This window comes from Eurosta solidaginis, chromosome 2 (assembly GCF_040869045.1).
Source record: "Eurosta solidaginis isolate ZX-2024a chromosome 2, ASM4086904v1, whole genome shotgun sequence".
In the NCBI taxonomy this organism is placed as follows: Eukaryota; Metazoa; Arthropoda; class Insecta; order Diptera; family Tephritidae; genus Eurosta; species Eurosta solidaginis.
This window is the reverse complement of record NC_090320.1, coordinates 271,457,893-271,485,843: the sequence shown is the minus strand read 5'-3', so window position 1 is coordinate 271,485,843 and position 27,951 is coordinate 271,457,893. Positions and strand designations below refer to the sequence as shown.

The 27,951-nt window shown below is 35.0% G+C and overlaps 2 protein-coding genes across 24 annotated transcripts in view; both read left to right on the top strand.

Annotated features, from left to right (window-relative positions):
- The window catches only part of LOC137240976 (solute carrier family 12 member 9), a 271,735-nt gene extending 267,991 nt beyond the window's left edge, over nucleotides 1-3,744 (top strand). The window contains exon 10 of the mRNA XM_067768062.1: nucleotides 3,613-3,744. Within this exon, the coding sequence (XP_067624163.1) occupies nucleotides 3,613-3,637 (25 nt within the window). The 3' untranslated portion in view covers nucleotides 3,638-3,744. The remainder of the gene's footprint in view (nucleotides 1-3,612) is intronic.
- Nucleotides 3,745-3,773: 29 nt separating this feature from the next.
- Pvr (PDGF- and VEGF-receptor related) overlaps nucleotides 3,774-27,951 on the top strand; it is a 372,948-nt gene continuing 348,770 nt past the window's right edge. For 12 of the 23 annotated variants that reach the window (XM_067768038.1, XM_067768036.1, XM_067768035.1 and 9 more), the window contains exon 1: nucleotides 3,809-3,936. The gene's annotated coding sequence lies outside the window, so the exon portion shown is untranslated. Of the gene's footprint in view, nucleotides 3,937-14,576; nucleotides 14,700-14,814; nucleotides 14,900-27,951 lie in introns of all 23 variants that reach the window. The other 11 variants (XM_067768033.1, XM_067768041.1, XM_067768039.1 and 8 more) reach the window with 11 other exon arrangements.

Below are 27,951 nucleotides of genomic sequence, written 5' to 3'. Positions count from 1 at the left end.
AAAGCAAAAAAAAGGTGGCCTTAAATTGTGACTGAAAAACTGCCCCGTAGTTTAACTGGAGTTTAAATTTGACTAGAGTCTAAGCAAACTTAGTTTAAGCTTAGCTTAACCAACTACTGGAAAACCGGGTCTTAAATGCTAAAGTGCGTCTTAAAACTGCCATGCTTGGCATCAAACAGGCATGCAACAAATATATGCCAACTCTACCAAAAAACAGCGTAAGAAATCCGTTTACTCGTGCACAGAAGAAATAGCAGAGATAAGACGAAACTGCTTACCTTTACGGCGCATATACACAAGCTACTATCGAAGTAGATTATTACTAACCGCTATTGCCGCCAGCGGGTAGAATATACTCGCGGCAGATAAGCCTGTCGTAAGAGACGACTTAAATACACAATTGGATGGCAGGGGATGGCAGTACAATTTATGGCTTCTCCAACCTAATTGTCGACGTCAACTACCCGTAGCGATTCCTGTTTCTTTTCTGGCGAATACAAGTTCCTCATGGATTTAGGGGGTTGTGGCGGGATGACGCAGAAGGTTCAGTGTGGTCATATTAAATCGTTTCCGAGATGGTCAGGCTTATACCTCAATGGTGTTTGTTACCGGAACGTATCGGATCAATATCCGACAAAGGACCATCAACATCAATAACGCCCCCCCCCCACAAATCCTATGGGGAGTGTCTTTATCGCTACAACAACAACAACAAAAACAGACGCTATTATAACAACATAAATCGGAAATGGGAGGTGCTTCGATAAGATATCAAAGGGACCCAAGTGGCATGAGTTACAAAAAAGTACTACAAAATATGGGCCAGAATCGAAGAAACTTTACCTCAGCAGAGTTACAATTTGCGGTAGAGCCCTTGAAAAATAATAAGTCCACAGGACCAGATGCCATCCCAGCAGACGCCATTAAAGAAATTGCAAAAATGTGCCCAGAGGTGGGGGAGCTGGATATGTATAACGCATGACTAAAAGACAAATTGTTCCCCGAAATATGGAAAAATCAAAAGTGTTAATTGATAAAGGCAAGGGGGGCCCGAATTCGTCATCAGCATACCGGCTGTTATGCATGGTCTACGCAGCCGGAAAGCTTTTTGAAAGGCTCCTAAAACCACGTATCACAGACGCTGTAGAACAAGCAGGAGAACTATCGCTCAGGCAACATCGAGCTCGGAAAAAGCATTTAAGCGCAATTGAAGACGTTTTACAAGCGTAGAAATAGCACAGCAAGGTAATGCTAAATTCAAGCGAGTTGTCCTTGCAACGTTAAGCCCGAGTTAAAATTGACATAGTCATAAGCATATTTTTACTTATCCATATCAAATTGGCATCAGTTATTGGTGCCTTAACCTAAAAATAGTGACAATTTCATAAACATGAAGAAAACGCAAAAAATTACAAACATATACCACAAAAAATAAGTCTCTTAGTCAAAACGTATCCATAACAATAATTAAAATCTACAAAAAGTTAGTAAATTCTCCAACTAAAATATTTTTAAGTTATCGATATGATGAAAAACCAATTGGTTGGCTATGGTATGGTTACGGCTAGGGCGTTATGGTATGGTACCATAGACCAATTACATTGATTTCCATAAGGTTGGTTGCATCAGCTGATTCATATGGATATGGATACGTCAAGTTTAAACGGCCCTTTATATTGATAAAACAACGGATCCAACTCACAAATCACACCAGAAGATTGCGCATTGCCCATGTAAACATTAGATCAGCGATTTTTATGACGTATTAATTGACCAGTTTCCTTTAGCTGTTTTTTTCTCGCTCTTTTTTTTATTCGCTCAAGTGTCAACTATAGGTGTATTTTTTTTCAAGCGAGCTTGAAGAAAACGCTTGAACTAGCTAAACAGTTTCATTATGCCAAAACCATACAGATGGTGGAGGTTTATCAGCTAATTGTTACTTTTTTTCGCTGCTATGACATTTCTACTTCTAGCGTAGTATGTTTTTGAAACTAAACCAGAGAATTACAAAAACAAAATACATGAAATGCGTGTGTTTGTTTGTATGTATGTCACCCTGCCGCCACGCTGTTATTTTTGTTTATCTGCACATTCGTATGTTCATTCCATTCGCTCGTTCACAATAGTGCCCTATTTTTGAATATGCAACACTATACAACACTATCAATCAGGTCGACAATTACCTAAGCGGTTTCAACTGAAAGCGCTTAGCAAACTCAACTCGATTACTTTTTATTGTTGCTTTCCATGCAATTCGGTAAGATAGCTAGTGTTTTAATTGTTCTAGTTAGCAACGAAATACAGCTTATGACGTCGATGGGCAGAATGAAGCAATTTTGAACTCGCAATCTGGGTAAGTGATTTGTGGATCCAACTCATGGCAGAACTATACAAGGTGGCAACACGGTGAGGGCTGATTTGTACTTTTTTAATATGATTTGATACATCAACTTCCGGCGCAGTACGATTTTGACATTACATGCCAACCTAATAAAACCGCACTACGTTTTTTTTAGCGCAGGAAAACAACCGGCGTTTTTTTCCCCAACCCAAATAAAGCTGAAGACATTGGTGCTTTATCGGTAACCGTATCGGTAACCTTATAACAGCTGATTCGACCAACCTTATGAGAATCAATGCAATCGATTATTGGTGCCGCTAAGGTCGTAACTGTATCGTAGCCAACCAATTTGGGTTTGGTTTACCGTCGTAACGATAAACAGCTGATTACGTTAGGGATACGACTACAGCGATACGACATACGGCACCAATGACTCCCGCTTAAGGATGCGTTGCGACAATGTAAGGCATGTGTGCAAACGTCAAATCTAAATGTCACGCAGAACAAAAATTGGAAATCGAGTGAGGTTTCACGCAGCAAATTCAATTTGGGTTGCTCTCATACAAGTTGTATGTGCATAAGATATTTTTGACAGAAAATGACTTACGTGCGTTAATATTAGGTTGGCATGTTATACTGTTTTCACACAGAAACTTAATGATCTCATTTCACCTACTAATGAAATCGTAAATTTTTTGCTTTCACACAGAAGTAACTGCTCGATTAGTATGAAGGATGAGACAGACAATCATGGCGGAACGATATAAGGTGGGAGCATGGTGACATACCTACAAACAAAAAAAATTCCATATACTTGCAAATTCGATGGACAAATGTCAAAATCGTACTGCGCCGGTAGTTGATGTATCAAATCAAATAAAAAAAGGTTATAATCAGCTGTTCGATGCGGCCACCTTATATCGTTCCGCCATGCAGACAATGACATTTGCTTTGAAAACTAAGAAACGGAAACGGAAGCTGAACGCTGCCAACAGAGTTGCATTGTGCTTTTGACTTCATTAGGCATTCGATTAGCTACTAATGAAATAATAATAGATTCGAATTTTGTAGGGAAGATTGAGCTCAATAAGCGTCTTAATGTACAAAATTGCCTTTATTATTCAATAAGTCGTCTGTGTGAAATTAGTATTAGTCCATCGATTTTACAATTACAAAGTACATGCAACATGCTGCCACCTTGTATGGTTCCGCCATGGCAGAACTACGTATAAAATGAACTACAATAATAACATTCCAATTTCTTATTGTAGTACGAACACCAACCACCGGATATGACGCAGTCAAGACACCGACTTAATACACACACACATGCAAAAGACATATCAATAAAAAATGTAAAAAAATATAAACAAACAAATTCGAAGTGGCATTTTGGTGGCAAGAGGCTTTCAAACAACGAGCAGTTGAGCAACGGATTTCAAAGTGTTTGTTACGGAAACGGAATCGCGCATAACGGGGAAAAATATATAAAATAAATAGTGCATTGAAATTATACTATATTTCTGTAAACCTATTTACAATATAAAAACGCGTGTTGTTTTGGAAAAAAGTAGGTAAAATATAAAACAAAAAAGGTGAGATATAAAAGTTATATTTGAAATAGTGAAAAATTATAAATTTTTTTAAATGTGAAAAATTAAAAAAGTATGTATGAACTACAAAAAAAAAAAAACAATTTAAAAAGCTGTGCTGTAATAATTAAAATATTTGTTTATAAAAGTGTTGTACAAAGCGAAAAGGGATGTTAGACGTACGCATATGTGTTTTAGTGTATATAGCTTAGTAAGTGTTTTATAAAAAAGTTTTCAAAGATTTTTAGAGTCGTTTTGTATGTGTGTTTGATGAACGTAGAACAAATAAAATTTGAATTGTACATGTGTATAGGTACCTGCATTCCTGCTAATTGAAAGCTTCAAAACCATAACTTAGTACCCGTCGTTAGATATCACTTCTATCAACTGAAATAGGAAATGTTATTCTACGCTAAAACAAAAACCATTTGTAGCCACATATGGTTTCTCTGCGGGACCCATATTTACAACTACAATTCCATACGAATTGTTATTAGACACTATATTTGAACACTTTAGCTGAGTACTATCAATTACGTTTATTTTTTACCATTGGAATTTTTTATTTTTATTTTTTTGTTTTCTTTTATTCTCTCTAAACGTTATCTCTAATTACTCTTACTAACGTGGCTAACAGCAAGATATAATGTATTCGAGTAACTCGTAAGCAATTTTGTTGCGCTCATTACGACAAATTTATTGTATTTGATATTTTGCTTTGGGTAGAGTCAATACTTCCTAGGGAGAATTAGAAAATTAATAATAAAAATGCTGATTAAAATGCGCACTAATGAAAAGATAATAGGTATGTACATATGCCCGTATGTTAGACCGTTTCAGAAAATTAAATAATTTTCGAGCCTGCGAAATTTAATTTTTTTTACTTTTTTCGACTTTGGCTTTTAAGTTTTTTTTCATGACCTACTAAAAAAATTTTCATTTGCTAAAAACGTTGGCGATAACAGTTTATTAAAAAAAAAAAAAAAAGGACATATTATTAGTCAATCAATTGCGTTCCACCTTTATATTTTTACTTGTTATAAATAATTTTGCAATTTCTATGTCAAAATTTAAAAATCAAAGTTTAGCAAGAATATGTCTTTATATAAGGAGACATTTTACGCTGATTTTTGTCATTATTTCATTTTTATTTTCTCCTTTTCTTTTATTTTCTCCTTTTCTTACATTTTCTCGGTGTCTTAACCTATCTGTTAAGTTTTACGCTTGTAGCTCAATGAGAACTTACATAAAAATCAATCCCAAAAACCCCTCCGCTCCCTCCGTATCCCAGTGCGTGGGCCCCCAGCGAAACTTTTTGTTTTGTGTCATCGACCTCTGAATTGAGCTCTAAATTTTTAGCCTCTAGTTCATCGAGAAGTCACTTAAAACCCGGTTTCGAATTTTTAAATTATCATCTAATTTTTTCGATCCGTGCGCCACCTAACGGAATTTTTTTCTCCTTTTGTTCCTTTGTCGCGGTGTCTTAACCTGTCTCTGAGGTTTTATGTTGGTAGCTCAATGGAAAGTTACTTTAAAATCGATCTCAAAACACCAAATTTCCAAATTCTTATCTAAATATTTCGATCCGTGCGCTGCCTAACGGAATTTTTCCCCTTTTCTTAAATTTTCTCGGCGTCTTATCTTATCTTGAAGTTTTACACTTGTGGCTCAATGAGAACTTACATAAAAATCAATCCCAAAATTTCCTCCGTTTCGTACGATTTTTCTAAATATCTCATCTCGTGCGCCCCCTAGCGAATCTTTTTGTATCGTTTAATCGGTTGTCATCGACCTCTGAAACAACTTCATATGACAAGTTATTAAAAAAGAAGTAGGGATAGAGGTAAAGGTTGACTTACGTACATAAATGGTGAGATATGGGTATATTTTGGATTTTTACAAAGTTTGACATTGTTGAATAGATGAAAGCATATACATATGTATGAACCTACAGACCTCAATATTTTTGCTCAATTTCGGTAAAATTTTTTCTAGGCAGTCTAATGTGTGTTAATCTAGTATGCGTCAACAGCTTATAAGGCAAAGACGGTACATGTGATATTGTTTATAACTAACGGAGTGCTGTAGGGGGACTGATACTACCGGAGAGGTGTATACATTTACACACATATGTAACGACATATGGATATGTACGAGGTGCGTGTTTGGGAGCAGGTGACAGCGTACATACATTGAAGTTTTGTGTACGATCGCTTTAATAAAAAATGTGCTGCTGACTCAGAATGATATTTTGGTCGAGTTTTGCAAAATAATTTTTTTTATAATACGATTGGATGGGCTTCGGCGAATTAAAAATTGTATTCAGTAAGTAGCAGTGTGGTCAATAATAAAGTGAAAAGGTACATCGTTGTAAATAAAGAGGGTTTGCGAGAGGAATAAAACTAGAGAGAAATAAAGGCAATTCTATACGACAGCATGACACTGCTAATACGCGTCCAAAAATATCGAGAGAGGTGTCAAACGACGCGCCTTGACATCAGTATTAATAATCCGAAACCGGAAAATAAAAATTTTGACTCGTTCAAAAGATATTAACGAAAACCCGAAAAAAGACCAGCGGGTCTCTCCGAAACCGGGGGTGAAATCCATAGTATTTTTGCGCAGAACACCTTTCTGCGTTGGCGGTCTTCGGCCGCGCTTATAAAAAATAACCCTGGGCTACGCCATGCCAAGTCCGGGGTGTAGTATAACCGTGGTTACCGCCACGGTGATGTCCTTCTGCGTTCACAATTTTTTTTGTGGGTACAAATTACAACAACCACTTGAAAAGCGCCAACTTCAACTGCAAATATCTCCGGACAGAGATACAATTTTTATTTTCCGGTTTCGGATTATTGTTGTCGAAAATTTTTTGTTAAAAGGTTTTATTGAAAACAATACTTACTTGAAGTAATAATAATACTAAAAGCTAGAAAATAATTAGGTAGGTCCTAGGTACTAGTCATCGCACTTCTCATTAATCTAGGGCGTTGATCAGACAATTAAATAAAAGCATTGGGCGCGTGAAATTTCTAAAAATGTGAGGCGTAGCATAACTTTATTAAGGTTCAGTTGGTCTTATATATGACTATCAATAGAAATTTGACGTATCCAACGCTTTTATTTAATTGTCTGATCAACGCCCTAGATTGATGAGAAGTGCGATGACTAGTACCTTTCTAGCTTTTAGTATTATTATTATTATTTATTTCGATACCTGTCCCACCTAGACAAATATTTTATCATAAATATTACAACCTTATACAACCCTAAGTTTCGTTCAAAGTTTCAGGTCTCTGGGTTTATTGTTCGGTGCTTTTTTTTATAGAATTTTCTCTGGACCACTTAGTAAAGTTTTTTTTCCATCGCGTTAAATTGTCACCGGGTTCCGATGTGTATTCTAAGTTTCAAGACTCTAGCTCTCCCGGAAGTTATTCAAAAATGAATTGCAAGAGTCTTCAATTTTGTATGGAAATTGGCGGAAAAGCATCAAATGAAAGTAATGTAAAGGAAGTAAAAGTGCAATATAGAGGAGTAGGAAAGCAAAAAGGATATAAGTTAATTATTCTCCTGGAAAAAGCGTTGAAATTTTACTGTAATGCTCTGAAAGACCAGCTTCTGGCTGATTCGCTTGTATTGTTAGTTTTGTTAACTAGAAGCGTCATATCGTGTGACAGCTTTGTTAATACGTGCATACATACATACATACATATGTATAACTTTAATAAATGACGTTAATATTGCAAACGTATTCAATGCACTGTAAATGTGCATATATGTAGTACACGAAACATATCGCTCATTTACTTCAATAGTGATATAACTCAAAAAATATGAATTTTGAGTTAATATCATATAAACGTACCCAATACCATGATCTATGTTGTATAAAAAAAACTTTGTAATCCGTTAAAAATTTACCACGTGCTATACAAATGAAAATATGCCTTTATATGCGCAACATATGGAAGTTAAAATCTTTGAATGGCTCTTCTGAAAAATTGTGTTTTTTGAGTTATGACACTATTGAAGTAAATGAGCGATATGTATAAACAAATGTAATAGTTAGCCACGTTTAACATATATACGTACTTTCTCACTCATTTCTTGCCGTTGTTAATAACGTTTTGTTTTTGCGCATGATTCATCGACTTCACAAAACTCACATTCGAACAAAACCGTCGGCATTCGTAAGTCAATTCATTGGCATGTCTACTGGCTTGAAATGTTTCCGTTTTACCTTTTGTTTTTGTATTTATAAATAACAATTCTTTTTTTTATACTCAGTTGAGCAGAGCTCACAGAGTATATTAACTTTGATTGGATAACGGTTGGTTGTACAGGTATAAAAGAATCGAGATAGATATAGACTTCCATATATCAAAATCATCAGTATCGAAAAAAAACTCGATTGAGCCCTGTCCGTCCGTCCGTCTGTCCGTTAACACGATAACTTGAGTAAATTTTGAGGTATCTTGATGAAATTTGGTATGTAGGTTCCCGGGCACTCATCTCAGATCGCTATTTAAAATGAACGATATCGGACAATAACCACGCCCACTTTTTCGATATCGAAAATTTCGAAAAATCGAAAAAGTGCGATAATTCATTACCAAATACGAATTAAGCGATGAAACTTGGTAGGTGAGTTGAACTTATGACGCAGAATAGAAAACTAGTAAAATTTTGGACAATGGGCGTGGCACCGCCCACTTTTAAAAGAAGGTAATTTAGAAGTTTTGCAAGCTGTAATTTGGCAGTCGTTGAAGATATCATAATGAAATTTGGCAGGAACATTACCCTTATTACTATATGCCTGCTTAATAAAAATTTGCAAAATCGGAGAACGACCACACCCACTTTTTAAAAATTTTTTTTTTAATTCAAATTTTAAAAGAAAAGTTAATATCTTTACAGTATATAAGCAAATTATGTCAACATTCAACTCCAGTAATGATATGGTGCAATAAAATACAAAAATAAAAGAAAATTTCAAAATGGGCATGGTTCCGCCCTTTTTCATTTAATTTGTCTAGGATACTTTTAATGCCATAAGTCGAACAAAAATTTACCAATCCTTGTGAAATTTGGTAGAGGCTTAGACTCTAGGACGATAACTGTTTTCTGTCAAAAAGGGCGAAATCGGTTGAAGCCACGCCCAGTTTTATACACAGTCGACCGTCTGTCCTTCCGCTCGGCCGTTAACACGATAACTTGAGCAAAAATCGATATATCTTTACTAAACTGAGTTCACGTACTTATCTGAACTCACTTTGTATTGGTATGAAAAATGGCCGAAATCCACGGCCACTTTTTCGATATCGAAAATTACGAAAAACGAAAAAAATGCCATAATTATATACCAAATACGAAAAAAGGGATGAAACATGGTAATTGTATTGGTCTATTGACGCAAAATATAACTTTAGAAAAAAACTTGGTAAAATGGGTGTGACACCTACCATATTAAGTAGACGAAAATGAAAAAGTTTTGCAGGGCGAAATCAAAAGCCCTTGGAATCTTGGAAGGAATACTGTTCGTGGTATTACATATATAAATAAATTAGCGGTACCCGACAGATGATGTTCTGGATCACCCTGGTCCACATTTTGGTCGATATCTCGAAAACGCCTTCACATATACAACTAAGGGCCACTCCCTTTTAAAACCCTCATTAATACCTTTAATTTGATACCCATATCGTACAAACACATTCTAGAGTCACCCCTGGTCCACGTATATGGCGATATCTCGAAAAGGCGTCCACATATAGAACTAAGGCCCACTCCTTTTTAAAATACTCATTAACACCTTTCTTTTGATACCCATATCGTACAAAAAAATTCTAGTCACCCCTGACCCACCTTTATGGCGATATCTCGAAAAAGCATCCACCTATAGAACTAAGGTCCACTCCCTTTTAAAATACTCATTAACACCTTTCATTTGATACCCATATCGTACCAAAAAATTCTAGAGTCACCCCTGGTCCACCTTTATGGCGATATCTCGAAAAGGCGTCCACCTATAGAACTAAGGCCCACGCCCTTTTAAAATACTCATTAACACCTTTGGTTTGATACCCATATTGTACAAACGCATTCTAGGGTCACCCCTGCTCCACCCTTATGGCGATATCTCGAAAAGGCATCCACATATAGAACGAAGGCCCACGCCCTCTTAAAATACTCATTAACACCTTTCATTTGATACTCATATCGTACAAACAAATTCTAGAGTCACCCCTGGCCCATCTTTATGGCGATATCTCGAAAAGGCGTCCATCTATAGAATTTAGGCCCACGCCCTTTTAAAATACTCATTAATACCTTTCATTTGATACCCATATCGTACAAAATAAATTCTAGAGTCACCCCTGGTCCACCTTTATGGCGATATCTCGAAAAGGCGTCCACCTATAGAACTTAGGCCCACTCCCTTTTAAAATTATCATTAACACATTTCATTTGATACTCATATCGTACAAACAAATTCTAGAGTCAGGCCTGGTCCACCTTTATGGCGATATTCCTAAATGGCGTCCATCTATAGAACTATGGCCAACTTCCTCTTAAAATACTCTTTAATACCTTCCATTTGATACACATGTCATTCAAACACATTCCAGGGTTACCCTAGGTTCTTTTTACAACATGGTGATTTTCCCTTACTTTGTCTCCACAGCTCTCAACTGAGTATGTAATGTTCGGTTACACCCGAACTTAGCCTTCCTTACTTGTTATTTTGTAAGTTGTTTCGCTCTTAAACCCGACTTTTAAATTTGTGACTTAGGGCGTGATTATGTATGACATCGTGACAATTTGCGTCGCAGTCACTACTTTATAATGCCAAAAGTTTCATAAAGGCATTCAGGTTTAGTATCACGCATTAAAGTGAATGAAGGCTTTAACCTGATAGGGATTTCGGCTCATACGAGAAAAAGTGACTCTTTGCGTTATACATAATTTGCCCCTTAATTTTAGTTAGAAGAAAATTTAAGCAAAAAAAAAAAAAAAAAAAGACGTGAGGACGAAGTAATGGTGAAGTTCGATTTGTAAACACGCAGGTGTACGTCCAGGAAACTAGTGTTGGGAACTATCGAATGAAAACTATCGAGTTATTCGATAGTTCACTAGTTTTCATTCATTCGATAGTCATTTGAAATTCGTTCATTACTATTTTTTCGAATTACTAGTTTTAGGTATGAATGATTCGTTCACTACTATTTTTTCGAGTTACTAGTTTTAGGTATGAATGATTCGTTCATTACTATTTTTTCGAATTACTAGTTTTAGGTATGAATTATTCGTTCACTACTATTTTTTCGAGTTACTAGTTTTAGGTATGAATGATTCGTTCATTACTATTTTTTCGAACTAATAGTTTTTGGTATGAATGATTCGCTTATTACTATTTCTTCGAATCATTCGTTCTATTTAAATTTTTGCTGTGCATATATCAGTGTTAAAAATATATTAAAATAAATTTAGCATACGTCAACCTAATCGACAAACGTTTTAAGCGTGGTAATTGTTAAATATTTTTAACTGAGGAAGTGATTTTAACGATTTAATTTGTGTAGATATTTATAATGCGGCCTGGATTGAAGAGATCTTCTGTTTGGGAGTTTTTTTACCAAAAATGGCAATGAAGTTAAATGCCATATATGCAAAAAAATTTTTAAATTTTCTGGCAACACATCAAATTTAAATGACCATCTACGCCGTAAGCATCCGTCTTCCTCAGAACATAGGAATCTAACTTCAGGAGAAATAGCGCCAGTAATTTCAGAAGAGGAACGTAGTTCCACTTCTCTTTCGTCAACTACTGCAGGGAGTGCAGCGCGCAGTTCGTTAACAGTACCTACCGAAGACATTTCCAATAGTGGATGTTTGAGAAGGACTGTTCAAACAAAATTATTTGTTACCAGCACCCGTTCTGAGCTCTCAGAGCAAGAAAAAAATAATATTGATGAATCTCTTTTAAAGATGATAACAAAAGACTTGCAGCCGCTTTCCATCGTTGACAATTTAGGATTTGTAGAATATACAAAAAAGCTTCAGCCATTATATTCCATGCCAAACAGAAAAATTTTATCAAATACAATGCTACCTTTTAAATACAATGAAGTAAGAAAGAAACTGCATGACTTGCTCAACATTGTAACACATATTTCAGTTACAACTGATGTGTGGACTTCTGATAGTCAAAAATCTTTTTTGTCAGTTACTAGTCATTTCGTTCGGGATAACAAAATGATTTCTGCAGTTTTATCAACAAAGGAAATCTTAGGAAATCATACCTCCCAAAATATAGCTACAGAATTGAAGTTAATATTTGATGAGTGGTCCGTTTTTGACAAAATAGTTACTGTAGTAAGTGATAACGGGGCTAATATTAAAAAGGATATAATTGAAATGCTACAGAAGCACCACCTCCCATGTGTAGCGCATACATTAAATTTATGTGTAATTGATGCCGTCAAAGCTGTTCCACAAGTTACTGTGCTCATAAACAAGTGTCGTGCCATAGTCACTTACTTTAACCATAGTTCTCAAGCGACGGAAAAATTAAAAAATATGCAAAAGCAAATGGGCGTTACTGAACTGAGGTTAAAACAAGATGTCCCTACCCGGTGGAATTCCACCCTTATAATGATGGAGCGCATATGCTTGGTAAAAGAACCACTCTCTGCCATAATAACTTCTTTACCAAATGCACCTGATTTCCTCAATTCATCAGAATGGGAAACATTGTTGGACTACACTAATCTTTTCAAGCCCGTAGAGGCCATGACAACCGAATTGTCAGGAGAAAATTATCCCACGATGTCACTGGTAGTGCCCCTAATCAGAGGTCTTCAATACGCAGTACGAAATCGCAAAATGAAAACTGTAGAGGGAGAAAGTTTGAAGAGCAGATTGTTAGAGGTAGTTTGGAGACGATTAGGGCAGTTGGAGTCTGACAAAATGTTCGCCAAATCATCATTCCTAGATCCTTGGTTTAAAAAAATTGCGTTCGGTAATGAAATTAATGCAAATAATACAACAAAATGGCTAGTGGAAGAAGTAACTTCCCTAATACGGCAACAAAACACAAGTGTTTCTACCAACACCCCAAGAGAAGTATCGGTCGATAAAAGCGAAGTATCTCTCTGGGACCTTCGCGATGAAAAAGTTGCTGAAGCAAAAACAATTTGTCAAAACGCGCCCAATGTCAATGCAAATATTCAGTTGGAGCAATATCTAAGGCAAAATTTTGTTGGTCGCTCAAATAATCCCCTAGACTATTGGAATCGTAGCCAGTCAAAATTTCCGGAACTATATATGCTTTCGAAAAAATATTTATGTATACCCGAAACATCGGTTCCGTCAGAACGAGTTTTCTCGAAAGCAGGGCAAATAATTAACGACAGGAGAAACCGACTTAAAGGAGATAAACTGGATATGATAATACTTTTGAACAGCAATTTATACATTGAAGGTATTTTTCATGTCAACTCGATGTACATACTTGTATTATTTACTTTACAATCAATTTTTTTAGGGGTTTAATAACACAATCAGTTGCCATCTCTGCGGCGAAAATTTAATATAGACCCTCATGCACTATCCGATTTTGGCTAGAACAACTATAGCGACTTTTAGTATTTAAGTGCTTGAAATATTTGTTTTATGTTTCTTTTATAAGTGAAATTTAATGTGCAATTTTTATATTAATTAAACGTGACCTGAATTTTGAAAAAAAAAAAAACAGTAGCTTATGTATAAGTTAAGGCAATCAATAATGCCTCTGAAACAGATTTGAATAATACAGATAAAAATCCATTTTAAGTAACCTTACTTCCTGTTGTTGTTGTTGTTGTTGTTGTCGTTGTTGTTGTAGAGGCATAAAATCTCCCCACAGGTTTGGGGAGACCAAAAAACTCTGTGGGTTGCGAACCAAGGTCATTTGCATATCATTCATGCGCTTTGCATAACATGTAACAAAGGCATTTAAATTGAATATTTTCATTATTTACTTGAAGCACAATTTACACCATTTTAGTCATATTTTACGTTTTTGTTACGTTCCAATGTAGCGTGATCCAGATACGGATAGAAATTTAACATACAAATGCAACAACAAATTGATCAATATGGTTCACATTGTTGTCGCATTTGCATGTTAAATCTCTAGCCGTATCTGGATCACGTTTCATTGGAACACGACGTTTTTTGTCTTATATAGGTTTGTTCTTTAGCTACCCCGAGGGGTAACTAAAACAATCCAGAAATTGTTCTTTTGGCTTCTGGCAAGCTAAAGAACAAATTAAATGAATGAATGAATGAATGAAAAAATTCGTTCGATAGTTAAAATCATTCAGTAACTAACTATCGATAGTTGAATTCATTCGATTGTTCCCAACACTACAGGAAACTAATGTTTTTAAGTTAACTAGAATTCGCCAAGGGGTTGGTATAAATTTGAAACGCAACAGAGATGACATTCACAGAAACAAATAATTTCTGGTTTTTTGAGTAAAATAATTTTTCACTTGGTTTTTTTTTCTCAGAAGAGAATAACAATAACACATTTATACAAGTATACAGACGTATAAATACACTAAGTATATACGATTATGTTAATAAGCTCTTTCAAGTTTATTCAGATCCAATTTCTATGAGAGTAAGAGCTGTGAGTAGAGTAGTAATACAAAATACCACAAAATGATCGAGAACGAAATACTCAGAACGTTTTACGTAACAAAACAAAATCGTTAAAAGTCAGTGAATTGAGAAAATAAGCTGTTATTTGTGTGATAGTATTTTACCTAATTTTGAAAAAAAAAGCTAAAAACATCTAATATGTACACAAGGTTTTTTTTTTATATCGTGGAGCTTAACATTTTTTGGTTTAAAACAAGTTCGTTGCGCCGTGTTGTCTTTGGATTTGGCTGCCCTTGGTGTTCTTTGTTTGAGACTGGTAAGTATAATAATGACTGAAAATAATATTTTGGTATGTCATGTTTCATATCGTCGCCCGCTTGCCAGAAGCATGAAAGTGCCAAAATGGAAATGTTGGGAAATCGAGTTTCAAAGTTTATTGCTCCCTCAAAATTAGAGGAATTAGTTTCTAGTGTAAAAATGTAGTAATATATTATACTCACACTATGCTCTTTCAACTGATATAATTGTTCTGCTCGCATCCCTTCTATTCTCCGAGATTTAGCGTATTCAACAAAAATTTAAAAAGCTGATCTAATTTTTTGTTAACACATCTATATAAAAAAATTAAAAGTAGCCGGATCAGGTAAATCGGTTCATGCTTTCTATGCATTTTGATGCGCTGAATCCGAATACGCTATAAGAATTGGCCCATTTGGTCATGGTATGGCCTTAACCTCAAAAGACGAAAACAACTCATTGCAGATTGATTTTTAAATAACGTTAGGGCCAAGCCAAGACCTGCTAGGCCAATTCCGTTGGCGGATTAAGTTAAACATTCAATTCAAATTCATATACACTAATGTGTTTTTATTTAAGATATTATTGCAAACTTAGAACTACTTCATATTCTTATCAGAATCTGAATCTTCTGAAATGTTGGGTTCGGGTAAAGCGTTGCCCTCCAGATTTTTATAAAAAGAATGACATTCTTTTGGTATAACCAGTTTTTCACAAAATTTTTTCAAGTATTTTTGCTTTGATTCGAGAAGAGGCAACGGCTTCGAATAAACCGAGTTTGCATTCGATTAAACAAATATCTCTTTTTCGGATATTCAGCTATTAAAAATTCTTCATCGGACGAATGTGTTCTGTTCTTACTTTTTTTCAAAAGTTGTTGAGCCATATCAACGAATCTTTCACGCAAGCAGAAAAATCATTACCTGGCTGTCAGCTTTGTGTGATTGAATTATACCTACATTCGTGAAAATGTCATTGCAAATTATTGGGGTTTCCATGTACGTAGGAAGCTCTAGGTTTAAGTAGAACCTAGATAATCAAAAAGGTAATCCAAAGAGGCCTCTAACACAAAATCGGAAAAATTGCATATTCATGCTTCTGGCTAGCGGGCGATGATATCTAATTAAGGTATGTACATTAGGGTGGATCGTTTTGTATGGACGAAAGTTAATCGATATCGCGCCATCGATTTTTCGTATGATTTGGGCTTAGGAAAAAAGTACCACTACGCATACCCAAAAAAATAATTTTCGAGCCTGCGAAATTTAATTTTTTTGACTTTTTTTCGACTTTGATTTTTAAGGTTTTTTTCATGACCTACTAAAAAAATTTCATATTTATACTCTGTCCGACCCAAAAATGTCTGCAAAAAACGTTGTCGATGACATTTTTTTGAAAAAAAAAAAAAAATATTTTTTGGGTTTTGCGGAGTGTTTTGGTCGAAAAATTTACCCTTTCGCGATATTTTTTTCGCAGGCTCGAAAATTATTTTTTGGGTATGCGTAGTCGAAATTTTTTTTCCTGAGCTCACATCCTATCGAAAAATCCATGGCGTGCCATAGTACACATAGATTTCTTTGTGTGCTCACAATCGTTTATTTTTAACAAATTATTTTAATAAAATATATCTAAACAAAAGCACTACGACCAAAATTCCCCAAAGCTCGCTAATAGCCCAAATATCCATCTTTACAACCAAAACTTTATTTATATATTTGGATTCTAAATAAGAGCGAAGAAGGGACCCGTACATAAAAACAGCGATTAGAAATAATATATATGATGATTACGGCCCGGACCTAAAAAATCAAAAATATGCACTAAACACATAAAGAATATGCAAAAACGCTTTTCACATTTTTATACTCAGCTGAGCAGAGCTCACAGAGTATATTAACTTTGTTCGCATAACGGTAATCCGTAACGGCATAAACTAATCGAGATAGATATAGACTTGATCGCTATTTAAAATGAACGAAATCGCACCATAACCACGCCCACTTTTTCGATATCGAAAATTTCGAAAAACCGAAAAAGTGCGATAATTCATTAACAAAGACGGCTAAAGCGATGAAACTTGGTACGTGGGTTGACCTTATAACACAGAACAGAAATTTAGTATAATTTTGGACAATAGGCGTGGCACCGCCCACTTTTAAAAGAAGGTAATTTCAAAGTTTTGCAAGCTGTAATTTGGCAGTCGTTGAAGATATCATGATGAAATTTGGCAGGAACGTTACTGTTATTTCTATATGTGTGCTAAGGAAAAATTAGTAAAATCGGATTACGAACACGCCCACTTTAAAAAGAATTTTTTTTAAAAGTCAAATTTTAACAAAAAATTGAATATCTTTACAGTATATAAGTAAATTATGTCAACATTCAACTCCAGTAATGATATGGTGCAACAAAATACACAACAAAAAGAAAATTTCAAAATGGGTGTGGCTCCGCCCTTTTTCATTTAATTGGTCTAGAATACTTTTAATGCCATAAATCGAACAAAAATTTGCCAGTCCTTGTGGAATTTGGTAGGGACATAGATTCTATGACGGTAACTGTTTTCTGTGAAAATGGGCGAAATCGGTTGAAGCCACGCCCAGTTTTTATACACAGTCGACCGTCTGTCCTTCCGCTCGGCCGTTGACACGATAACTTGAGCAAAAATCGACATATCTTTACTAAACTTAGTTCACGCACTTATCTGAACTCACTTTATTTTGGTATAAAAAATGGCCGAAATCACGCCCACTTTTTCGATATCGAAAATTACGAAAAATGAAAAAAATGCCATAATTCTATACCAAATATGAAAAAAGAGATGAAACATGGTAATTGGATTTTAAGTAGAAGAAAATGACAAAAGTTCTACAGGGCGAAATCAAACGCCCTTGAAATCTTGGCAGGAATACTGTTCCTGGTATTACATATATAAATAAAATAGCGGTACCCGACAGATGATGTTCTGGGTCACCCTGGTCCACATTTTGGTCGATATCTCGAAAACGCCTTCACATATACAACTAAGGGCCACTCCCTTTTAAAACCCTCATTAATACCTTTAATTTGATACCCATATCGTACAAACAAATTCTAGAGTCACCCCTGGTCCACCTTTATGGCGATATCTCGAAAAGGCGTCCACTTATAGAACTAAGGCCACTCCCTTTTAAATTACTTATTAACACCTCTCATTTGATACCCATATCGTACAAACACATTCACGCAGAAAAATTTTCATGTTGAATCAACACTTTTTTAACACTTTTTCATGTTATTATTTTTCAACACTATCGCTCAGGTTGTTTTAACATGCATCTACTTTTTCACTGTTCCTACATGTCAGATCAACATGAACAGTGTGAATTTAACATGATCACAAACGTTTGAATCAACGTGACTTCCTGTTACTACAACATTATTGGTCTCGTTAAATTAGCAATATTTCGTGATACTCTAACACGATCTTACATGTTAAACTAACACTATACTATGTTGAAGTAACACGATATGTCATGTTAAACTAACACGATCTATCTTGTGAGGTTGTTATCTATTTTGTCATCTATCTTGTCATTTTAACAGTTTTTATTGTTAAATTAACACGATCTCATGTTATTTTAACAGTTTTTTATTGTTAAATTGACACGATCTATCATGTTATTTTAACAGTTTTTTATTGTTAAATTAACACGTTTTATCATATTATTTTAACATGGTTTTTATTGTTAAATTAACATGCTAAAAATAAAACACCTCGTTTTTGGTTTTTATACCTTTCATGAAAATGAAATGGTATATTAATTTCATCACGAAACCGAAAATTATAAGTCCTTAAAGGAAAATAGATAGACCCACCATTAAGTATACCGAAATAATCAGGTTGAAGAGCTGAGTTGATTTAGCCATGTCCGTCTGTCCGTCTGTCCGTCTGTCTGTTTGTATGCAAACTAGTCCCTCAATTTTTGAGATATCTTGATAAAATTTGGTGAGCGGGTGTATTTGGGTGTCCGATTAGACATTTGTCGGAACCGACCGGATCGGACCACTATAGCATATATCCTCCATACAACCGATTTTTCAGAAAAAGAGGATTTTTGTAATATCTTACCCAATTTAACAGATTGAAGCTTCAAACTTCACCATATACTTTCGTATATTGCACATATTGTTGCCTGAAAAAATTGATGAGATCGGTCGTATATATAGTATATATCCCCCACAACCGATTGTTCAGATAAGGAACTTTTCGTAATTACTGCCCCATTTTAAGAGCTAGAGGCTTCAAATTTCAACGAATGCTTAGGCATATAGCATATATAGTTGTCTGAAAAAATCATAAAGATCGGTGGTATATATAGTATATATATGGTGGTATATATAGTATATATATATATATTTTTGGCAAATTTTAGCCCCATTTTAACAGCTAGAAGCTTCAAATATCACCGAATACTTACGTATATAGCATATATTGTTGTCTGAAAAAATCATAGAGATCGGTTATATATATAGTATATATCTCATACAACCGATTGTTCAGATAAGAAACTTTTCGCAATTTCTACCCCATTTTAACAGCTACAAGCTTCAAATTTCACCGATTGCTTACGTATATAGCATATATTGTTGTCTGAAAAAATCATAGAGATCGGTTGTATATATAGTATATATCTCATACAACCGATTGTTCAGATAAGAAACTTTTCGCAATTTCTACCCCATTTTAACAGCTATAAGCTTCAAATTTCACCGATTGCTTACGTATATAGCATATAATGTTGTCTGAAAAAATCATAGAGATCGGTTGTATATATAGTATATATCTCATACAACCGATTGTTCAGATAAGAAACTTTTCGCAATTTCTACCCCATTTTAACAGCTAGAAGCTTCAAATTTCACCAAATGCTTACGTATATAGCATATATTGTTGTCTGAAAAAATCATAGAGATCGGTGGTATATATAGTATATATCTCATACAACCGATTGTTCAGATAAGAAACTTTGCGCAATTTCTGCCCCGTTTTAACAGCTAGAAGCTTCAAATTTCACAAAATGCTTACCGATATAGCATATATTGTTGTCTGAAAAAATTATAGAGATCGGTGGTATATTTATTATACACTTCATACAAACTGTAATTTTTGCCCCTTTTTTACGGCTAGAAGCTTCAAAATTCATCAAATTTCATCAAATAGTTACGTTTACGTCATATATTTTTGAAATACGTGATTCGTAGTCATAGTTTTTACATGCAGACCACAAAAAACGTGAAGCTTTGCATCCTCACACAGATTACCTACCTATTTTTATACCTTTCATGAAAATGAAATGGTATATTAATTTCGTCACGAAACCGAAAATTGTAAGTCCTTAAAGGAAAATAGATAGACCCACCATTAAGTATACCGAAATAATCAGGTTGAAGAGCTGAGTTGATTTAGCCATGTCCGTCTGTCCGTCTGTCCGTCTGTCTGTTTGTATGCAAACTAGTCCCTCAATTTTTGAGATATCTTGATAAAATTTGGTGAGCGGGTGTATTTGGGTGTCCGATTAGACATTTGTCGGAACCGACCGGATCGGACCACTATAGCATATATCCTCCATACAACCGATTTTTCAGAAAAAGAGGATTTTTGTAATATCTTACCCAATTTAACAGATTGAAGCTTCAAACTTCACCATATACTTTCGTATATTGCACATATTGTTGCCTGAAAAAATTGATGAGATCGGTCGTATACATAGTATATATCCCCCACAACCGATTGTTCAGATAAGGAACTTTTCGTAATTACTGCCCCATTTTAAGAGCTAGAGGCTTCAAATTTCAACGAATGCTTAGGTATATAGCATATATTGTTGTCTGAAAAAATCATAAAGATCGGTGGTATATATAGTATATATATGGTGGTATATATAGTATATATATATATATTTTTGGCAAATTTTAGCCCCATTTTAACAGCTAGAAGCTTCAAATATCACCGAATACTTACGTATATAGCATATATTGTTGTCTGAAAAAATCATAGAGATCGGTTGTATATATAGTATATATCTCATACAACCGATTGTTCAGATAAGAAACTTTTCGCAATTTCTACCCCATTTTAACAGCTACAAGCTTCAAATTTCACCGATTGCTTACGTATATAGCATATATTGTTGTCTGAAAAAATCATAGAGATCGGTTGTATATATAGTATATATCTCATACAACCGATTGTTCAGATAAGAAACTTTTCGCAATTTCTACCCCATTTTAACAGCTATAAGCTTCAAATTTCACCCATTGCTTACGTATATAGCATATATTGTTGTCTGAAAAAATCATAGAGATCGCTTGTATATATAGTATATATCTCATACAACCGATTGTTCAGATAAGAAACTTTTCGCAATTTCTACCCCATTTTAACAGCTAGAAGCTTCAAATTTCACCAAATGCTTACGTATATAGCATATATTGTTGTCTGAAAAAATCATAGAGATCGGTGGTATATATAGTATATATCTCATACAACCGATTGTTCAGATAAGAAACTTTGCGCAATTTCTGCCCCGTTTTAACAGCTAGAAGCTTCAAATTTCACAAAATGCTTACCGATATAGCATATATTGTTGTCTGAAAAATTATAGAGATCGGTGGTATATATATTATACACTTCATACAAACTGTAATTTTGCCCCTTTTTTACGGCTAGAAGCTTCAAAATTCATCAAATTTCATCAAATAGTTACGTTTACGTCATATATTTTTGAAATACGTGATTCGTAGTCATAGTTTTTACATGCAGACCACAAAAAACGTGAAGCTTTGCATCCTCACACAGATTGCCTACCTATTTTTTATTTTATATTTATCTTAAAAATCGTTTAGATATGTTCAAATTTCACTAAATGCTTACGTGTATAGCATATATTGTTGTCTGAGAAAATCATAGATACCGGTGGTATATATAGTATATATCCCATACAACCGATTGTTCAGATAAGAAACTTTGCGCAATTTCTTCCCCGTTTTAACAGCTAGAAGCTTCAACTTTCACCAAATGCTTACGTGTATAGATTATATTGTTGTCTGAAAAAATGATTGAGATCGATGGTATATATAGTATATATCTCATACAACCGATTGTTCAGTTAAGAAACTTTGCGCAATTTCTGCCCCTTTTTAACAGCTTCAAATTTCACCATATGCTTACATATATAGCATATATTGTTGTCTGAAAAAATCATAGAGGTCGGTGGTATATATTATATACTTCATATAAACTGTCATTTTTGCCCCCTTTTTACGGCTAGAAGCTTCAAAATTCATCAAATTTCATCAAATAGTTACGTTTACGTCATATATTGTTGAAATACGTGATTCGTAGTCAGAGTTTTTACACGCAGACCACAAAAAACCAGAAACTTTGCATCCTCACACAAAGTACCTACCTGTTTTTTATTTTATATTTATCTTAAAAATCGTTAAGGTATGCAGATCTGTTCACTATATATTTCTTATCTTATACATCCGATTATTCGGAGATTACGAACGGGATAAGATTATTGTTCAGCCCCATTCATGAAAGGTATGAAGTCTTCGGCACAGCAGAAGACAGTCCCGATCTTACTTGTTTTAAATAAATTTTATTTATTTATGACATTTTTAATTAAGGATTGTTTTTTTTATACAAATATGGACATTTTGAGTGGCACTCCGTGTACGCGCTCTCGCATAACAAAAAAATAAGGCGCCAGTGTAAAAGCCGCTCCCTGAATTTTATTCTTAGCGCCATCTCTGTCTTTGGGAAAATGTCTGCCAAGTCAGCATCGTTTAGAAGACACATGCTTTCAGCATCTAAGCCACAATCTGAAAATTAAACAAAAATCGTTTCATTAAAAACTTTCTAAATTGCCCAAGCAATTGTAAAACTGCTAAAATACGTCCAAAAAATGTCGGAATAGGTATCAAACGACGCCATGCCCAGTATTTCTGCGCAGAACACTTTTTTGCCTAATGTGATTACAACAACCACATGACAACTTGCAACTTTGATTGCAAATATCTCTTCACGGAAGGAAACAAATACCAAACTCTGTTCTACCCATAAATACCATGGAAGTCTTTCGGATTATTGATACCGAGGTAACACGAAAAATTACACAAATTACTTACCCAAAACTCTTTGTAAAACTCGTTCATCAAATTGCATCCTACCGCAAATAATTTCGCGTAAAGCTTCCACTTTTTTATTCGGAGAATAAACTAATATTTCTTCTGGAGTCTCAACAAATAACACATCCGACTCTTGGTCGAAATGTGGCATAAGGAAATCTATTTGTTCGCACATTTGGTTGGCACAATTTCACAAAATAAAGTTTTAGATAATTAAAAATTCACAAAATTTTTCGCCACGTATGCGCTTGCACATTAAAATCGGCATAATGCAAGAGGCAGCGCAGCCATGGCGGAACAGTACCAGGTGACCCCGGCTAGACATACATACAAACATTCCATGTGTTTTGTTTTTGTAATTCTTTGGTGTAATGTCAAAATCGTACTACGCTAGAGAATGTTAAGTCAAATCTTATAAAAACAAGTAAGGAAGGTTAAGTTCGGGTGTAACCGAACATTACATACTCAGTTGAGAGCTATGGTGACAACATAAGGGAAAATAACCATGTAGGAAAATGAACCGAGGGAAACCCTGGAATGTGTTTGTATGACATGTGTATCAAATGAAAGTCATTAAAGAGTATTTTATGAGGGAGTGGGCCATAGTTCTATACGTGGACGCCATTTAGGGATATAGCCATAAACGTGGATCAGGGTTGACTCTAGAATGCGTTTGTACGATATGGGTATCAAATGAAAGGTGTTAATGAGTATTTTAAAAGGGAGTAATCCTTAGTTCCATAGGTGGACGCCGTTTCGAGATATCGCCATAAAGGTGGACCAGGGGTGACCCTAGAATTTGTTTGTACAATATGGGTATCAAACGAAAGGTGTTAATGAGTATTTTAAAAGGGAGTAATCCTTAGTTCCATAGGAGGACGCCGTTTCGAGATATCGCCACAAAGGTGGACCAGGGGTGACCCTAGAATTTGTCTGTACAATATGGGCATCAAACAAATGGTGTTAATGAGTATTTTAAAAGGGAGTGGGCCTTAGTTCTATAGGTGGACGCCGTTTCGAAATATCGCCATAAAGGTGGACCAGGGGTGACTCTAGAATGTGTTTGTACGATATGGGTATCAAATTAAAGGTATTAATGAGGGTTTTAAAAGGGAGTGGTGGTTGTTGTATAGGTGGTCGCCTTTTCGATATATCGCCAAAAAAGGTGGACCAGGGGTGACTCTAAAATGCGTTTCTACGATATGGGTATCAAATGAAAGGTGTTAATGAGTATTTTAAAAGCGAGTAATCCTTAGATCCATAGGTGGACGCCGTTTCGAGATATCGGCATAAAGGTGGACCAGGGGTGACCCTAGAATTTGTTTGTACAATATGGGTATCAAAAGAAAGGTGTTAATGAGTATTTTAAAAGGGAGTAATCCTTAGTTCCATAGGTCGACGCCGTTTCGAGACATCGCCATAAAGGTGGAGCAGGGGTGACCCTAGAATTTGTTTGTACGATACGGGTATCAAATGAAAGGTGTTAATGAGTATTATTAAAAGGGAGTAGGCCTTCGTTCTATAGGTGTTCGCCTTTTCGAGATATCTCCATAAAGGTGGACCAGGGGTGACTTTAGAATATGTTTGTACGATATGGGTATCAAATGAAAGGTGTTAATGAGTATTTTAAAAGGGCATGAGGCTTAGTTCTATAGGTGGACGCCTTTTCGAGATATCGCCCTAAAGGTGGACCAGGGGTGACTCTAGAATGTGTTTGTACGATATGGGTATCAAATTAAAGGTATTAATGAGAGTTTTAAAAGGGAGTGGTGGTAGTTGTATATGTGAAGGCGTTTTCCAGATATCGACCAAAATGTGGACCAGGGTGACCCAGAACATCATCTGTTGGATACCGCTAATTTATTTATATATGTAATACCTGTCAAGATTTTAAGGGTTTTTTATTTCGCCCTGCAGAACTTTTTCATTTTCTTCTACTTAATATGGTAGGTGTCACAACCATTTTATAAAGTTTTTTCTAAATTTATATTTCGCGTCAATAAACCAATCCAATTACCTCACCATGTTTCATCCCTTTTTTCGTATTTGGTATAGAATTATGGCATTTTTTTAATTTTTCGTAATTTTCGATATCGAAAAAGTGGGCGTGGTCATTGTCGGATTTCGTTCATTTTTCATACCAAGATAAAGTGAGTTCAAGTAAGTACGTGAACTAAGTTCATTAAAGATATGTCGATTTTTGCTCAAGTTATCGTGTTAACGGCCATGCGGAAGGACAGACGAACGACTGTGTATAAAAACTGGGCGTGGCATCAACCGATTTCGCCCGTTTTCACACAAAACAGTTAACATCATAAAATCTATGCCCCTGCCAAATTTCAAAAGGATTGGTTAATTTTTGTTCGACTTATGGCGTTAAAAGTATCCTAGACAAATTAAATGAAAAAGGGCGGAGCCACGCCCATTTTGAAATTTTCTTTTATTTTTGTATTTTTTTGCACCATATCATTACTGGAGTTGAATGTTGACATAATTTACTTATATACTGTAAAGATATTAAATTTTTTGTTAAAATTTTACTTTAAAAAAAAATTTTTTTTTTTAAAGTGGGCGTGGTCCTTCTCCGATTTTGCTAATTTTTATTAGGCGTACATATAGTAATAGGATTAACGTCCCTGCCAAATTTCATCATGATATCTTCAACGACTGACAAATTACAGCTTGCAAAAGTTTTAAATTACCTTCTTTTAAAAGTGGGCGGTGCCACGCCAATTGTACAAAATTTTAATAATTTTATATTCTGCGTCATAAGTTCAACTCATTTACCAAGTTTCGTCGCTTTATCTGTTTTTGGTAATGAATTATCGCACTTTTTCGGTTTTTCGAAATTTTCGATATCGAAAAAGTGGGCGTGGTTATAGTCCGATATCGTTCATTTTAAATAGCGATCTGAAATGAGTGCTCAGGAACCTACATACCAAATTTCATCAAGATACCTCAAAATTTACTCAACTTATCGTGTTAACGGACGGACGGACGGACGGACGGACATGGCTCAATCAAATTTTTTTTCGATCCTGATTATTTTGATATATGGAAGTCTATATCTATCTCGATTCCTTTATATATGTACAACCAACCGTTATCCAATCAAACTTAATATACTCTGTGAGCTCTGCTCAACTGAGTATAAAAACTAGCAATCAGATGCTTACCGACGCCACCTAGTTTTGATCCGCCATGCAGCGCAGCATAGAAAACCCAACGAACTGTGTTGCCACAGAGAGATTTTTATCCAAAATGTAAACTAAATAATAAAATGGCGTGTTTAACTATTAAGTTGGTTTCTAATGTCAAGCTAGTTTTTTGTGCTCTATTTTTGCATATATGGCCAAAATCGCCAAAAAAGAAACCACAGAAAAAATTAGATATTTTCAAATTCTGTGTGCTATTGATTGTTTTGGGGTTACACACATGCTAAAGAAACCTATGCTTGAAGACAACGCGCAACCTCTTGTTTTCCTCGAAAATATACGATAGTTTCTGTGGTGTTTCTTAATGAACAAAATTTTTAAAAATTGCATTGTCTAACGAAAAGGTACGTTGCATTTCAGGAATATTGTTTCTAATGCTCTAGTTACCTTTTTCAGGCAGATTTAGGTTAATTGAAAATAATTAGATAAAATATTTCGAGGTGACAAATGTTTTGAGTACTTTTGATCACAATGAATTCGATCGCATTTTTTCATGTAACGTAACAGTCCAAAATTCAAAATAGTTTTTTTGCGCAAAATCTAGCATGTCAACAAACCAGAAAAAATCAATTTCCTTCGAGCATTCCAAGTCTATTTTTCATATAAACTATAATATTAGTAGAGTTTGTAACGTAACAGTCTTTACTTCAAACTTTTGTACGCCGATTTTTCAGTATAATTTATTTTTCATTTATTACATACTTTTCAAACCTTTAATATTATATACTACATGTTTTTTTTGGGGGTGAACGATTTTTCGCGCAATACTTTTGATCGAATTGAGATATTAAATTTCTTTTTCCAGATTCTTAATCTAGACGCAAATACGCGTGTTTCGGTCCCCCATTTGATATATTTTCGGTAGGTACCCATATATACATATATACACACTAAAATATTAATTTAATGTTTCTCTTTTTCGATGAGAGAAATTTGGTACTTTGCAACTTTACCAATACTGGCAACACTGACCACGACTTAACTTCTGTTTTTTTGAGAACAAAATTCTGTTCACAACCTTTGATGGGGGACAGATGGCGATCGAAAACAACACTTCTTCATATTAAATCAAACCGAATTTATGGTGAGGGATACAAACTAATATAATTCTAATGCAGAAATAGTTCATGTTATTTTAACCATACGATTCATGTTAAAATGTTCGTGTTGATTTTTCGAAATTGTTTTTGCTTTACGTACTAGAGCTGTTCATGTTGATTCAACATGATTCATGTTAATTAAAATGTAAGATATTTTTCTGTGTGTTCTAGAGTCAACCCTGGTCCACCTTTATGGCGATATCTCGAAAAGGCGTCCACCTATAGTACTAAGGCCCACTCCCTTTTAAAATACTCATTAACACCTTTCATTTGATACCCATATCGTACAAACACATTCTAGTGTCACCTCTGGGCCACCATTATGGCGATATCTCGAAAAGGCGTCCACCTATAGAACTAAGGCCCACTTCCTTTTAAAATACTCATTAACACCTTTCATTTCATACCCATATCGTACAACACATATTCTAGAGTCACCCCTGGTCCACCTTTATGGCGATATCCTGAAATGGCGTCCACCTATAGAACTATGGCCCACTCCCTTTTAAAATACTCTTTAATACCTTCCATTTGAAACCCATGTCATACAAACACATTCCAGGGTTACCCTAGGTTAATTT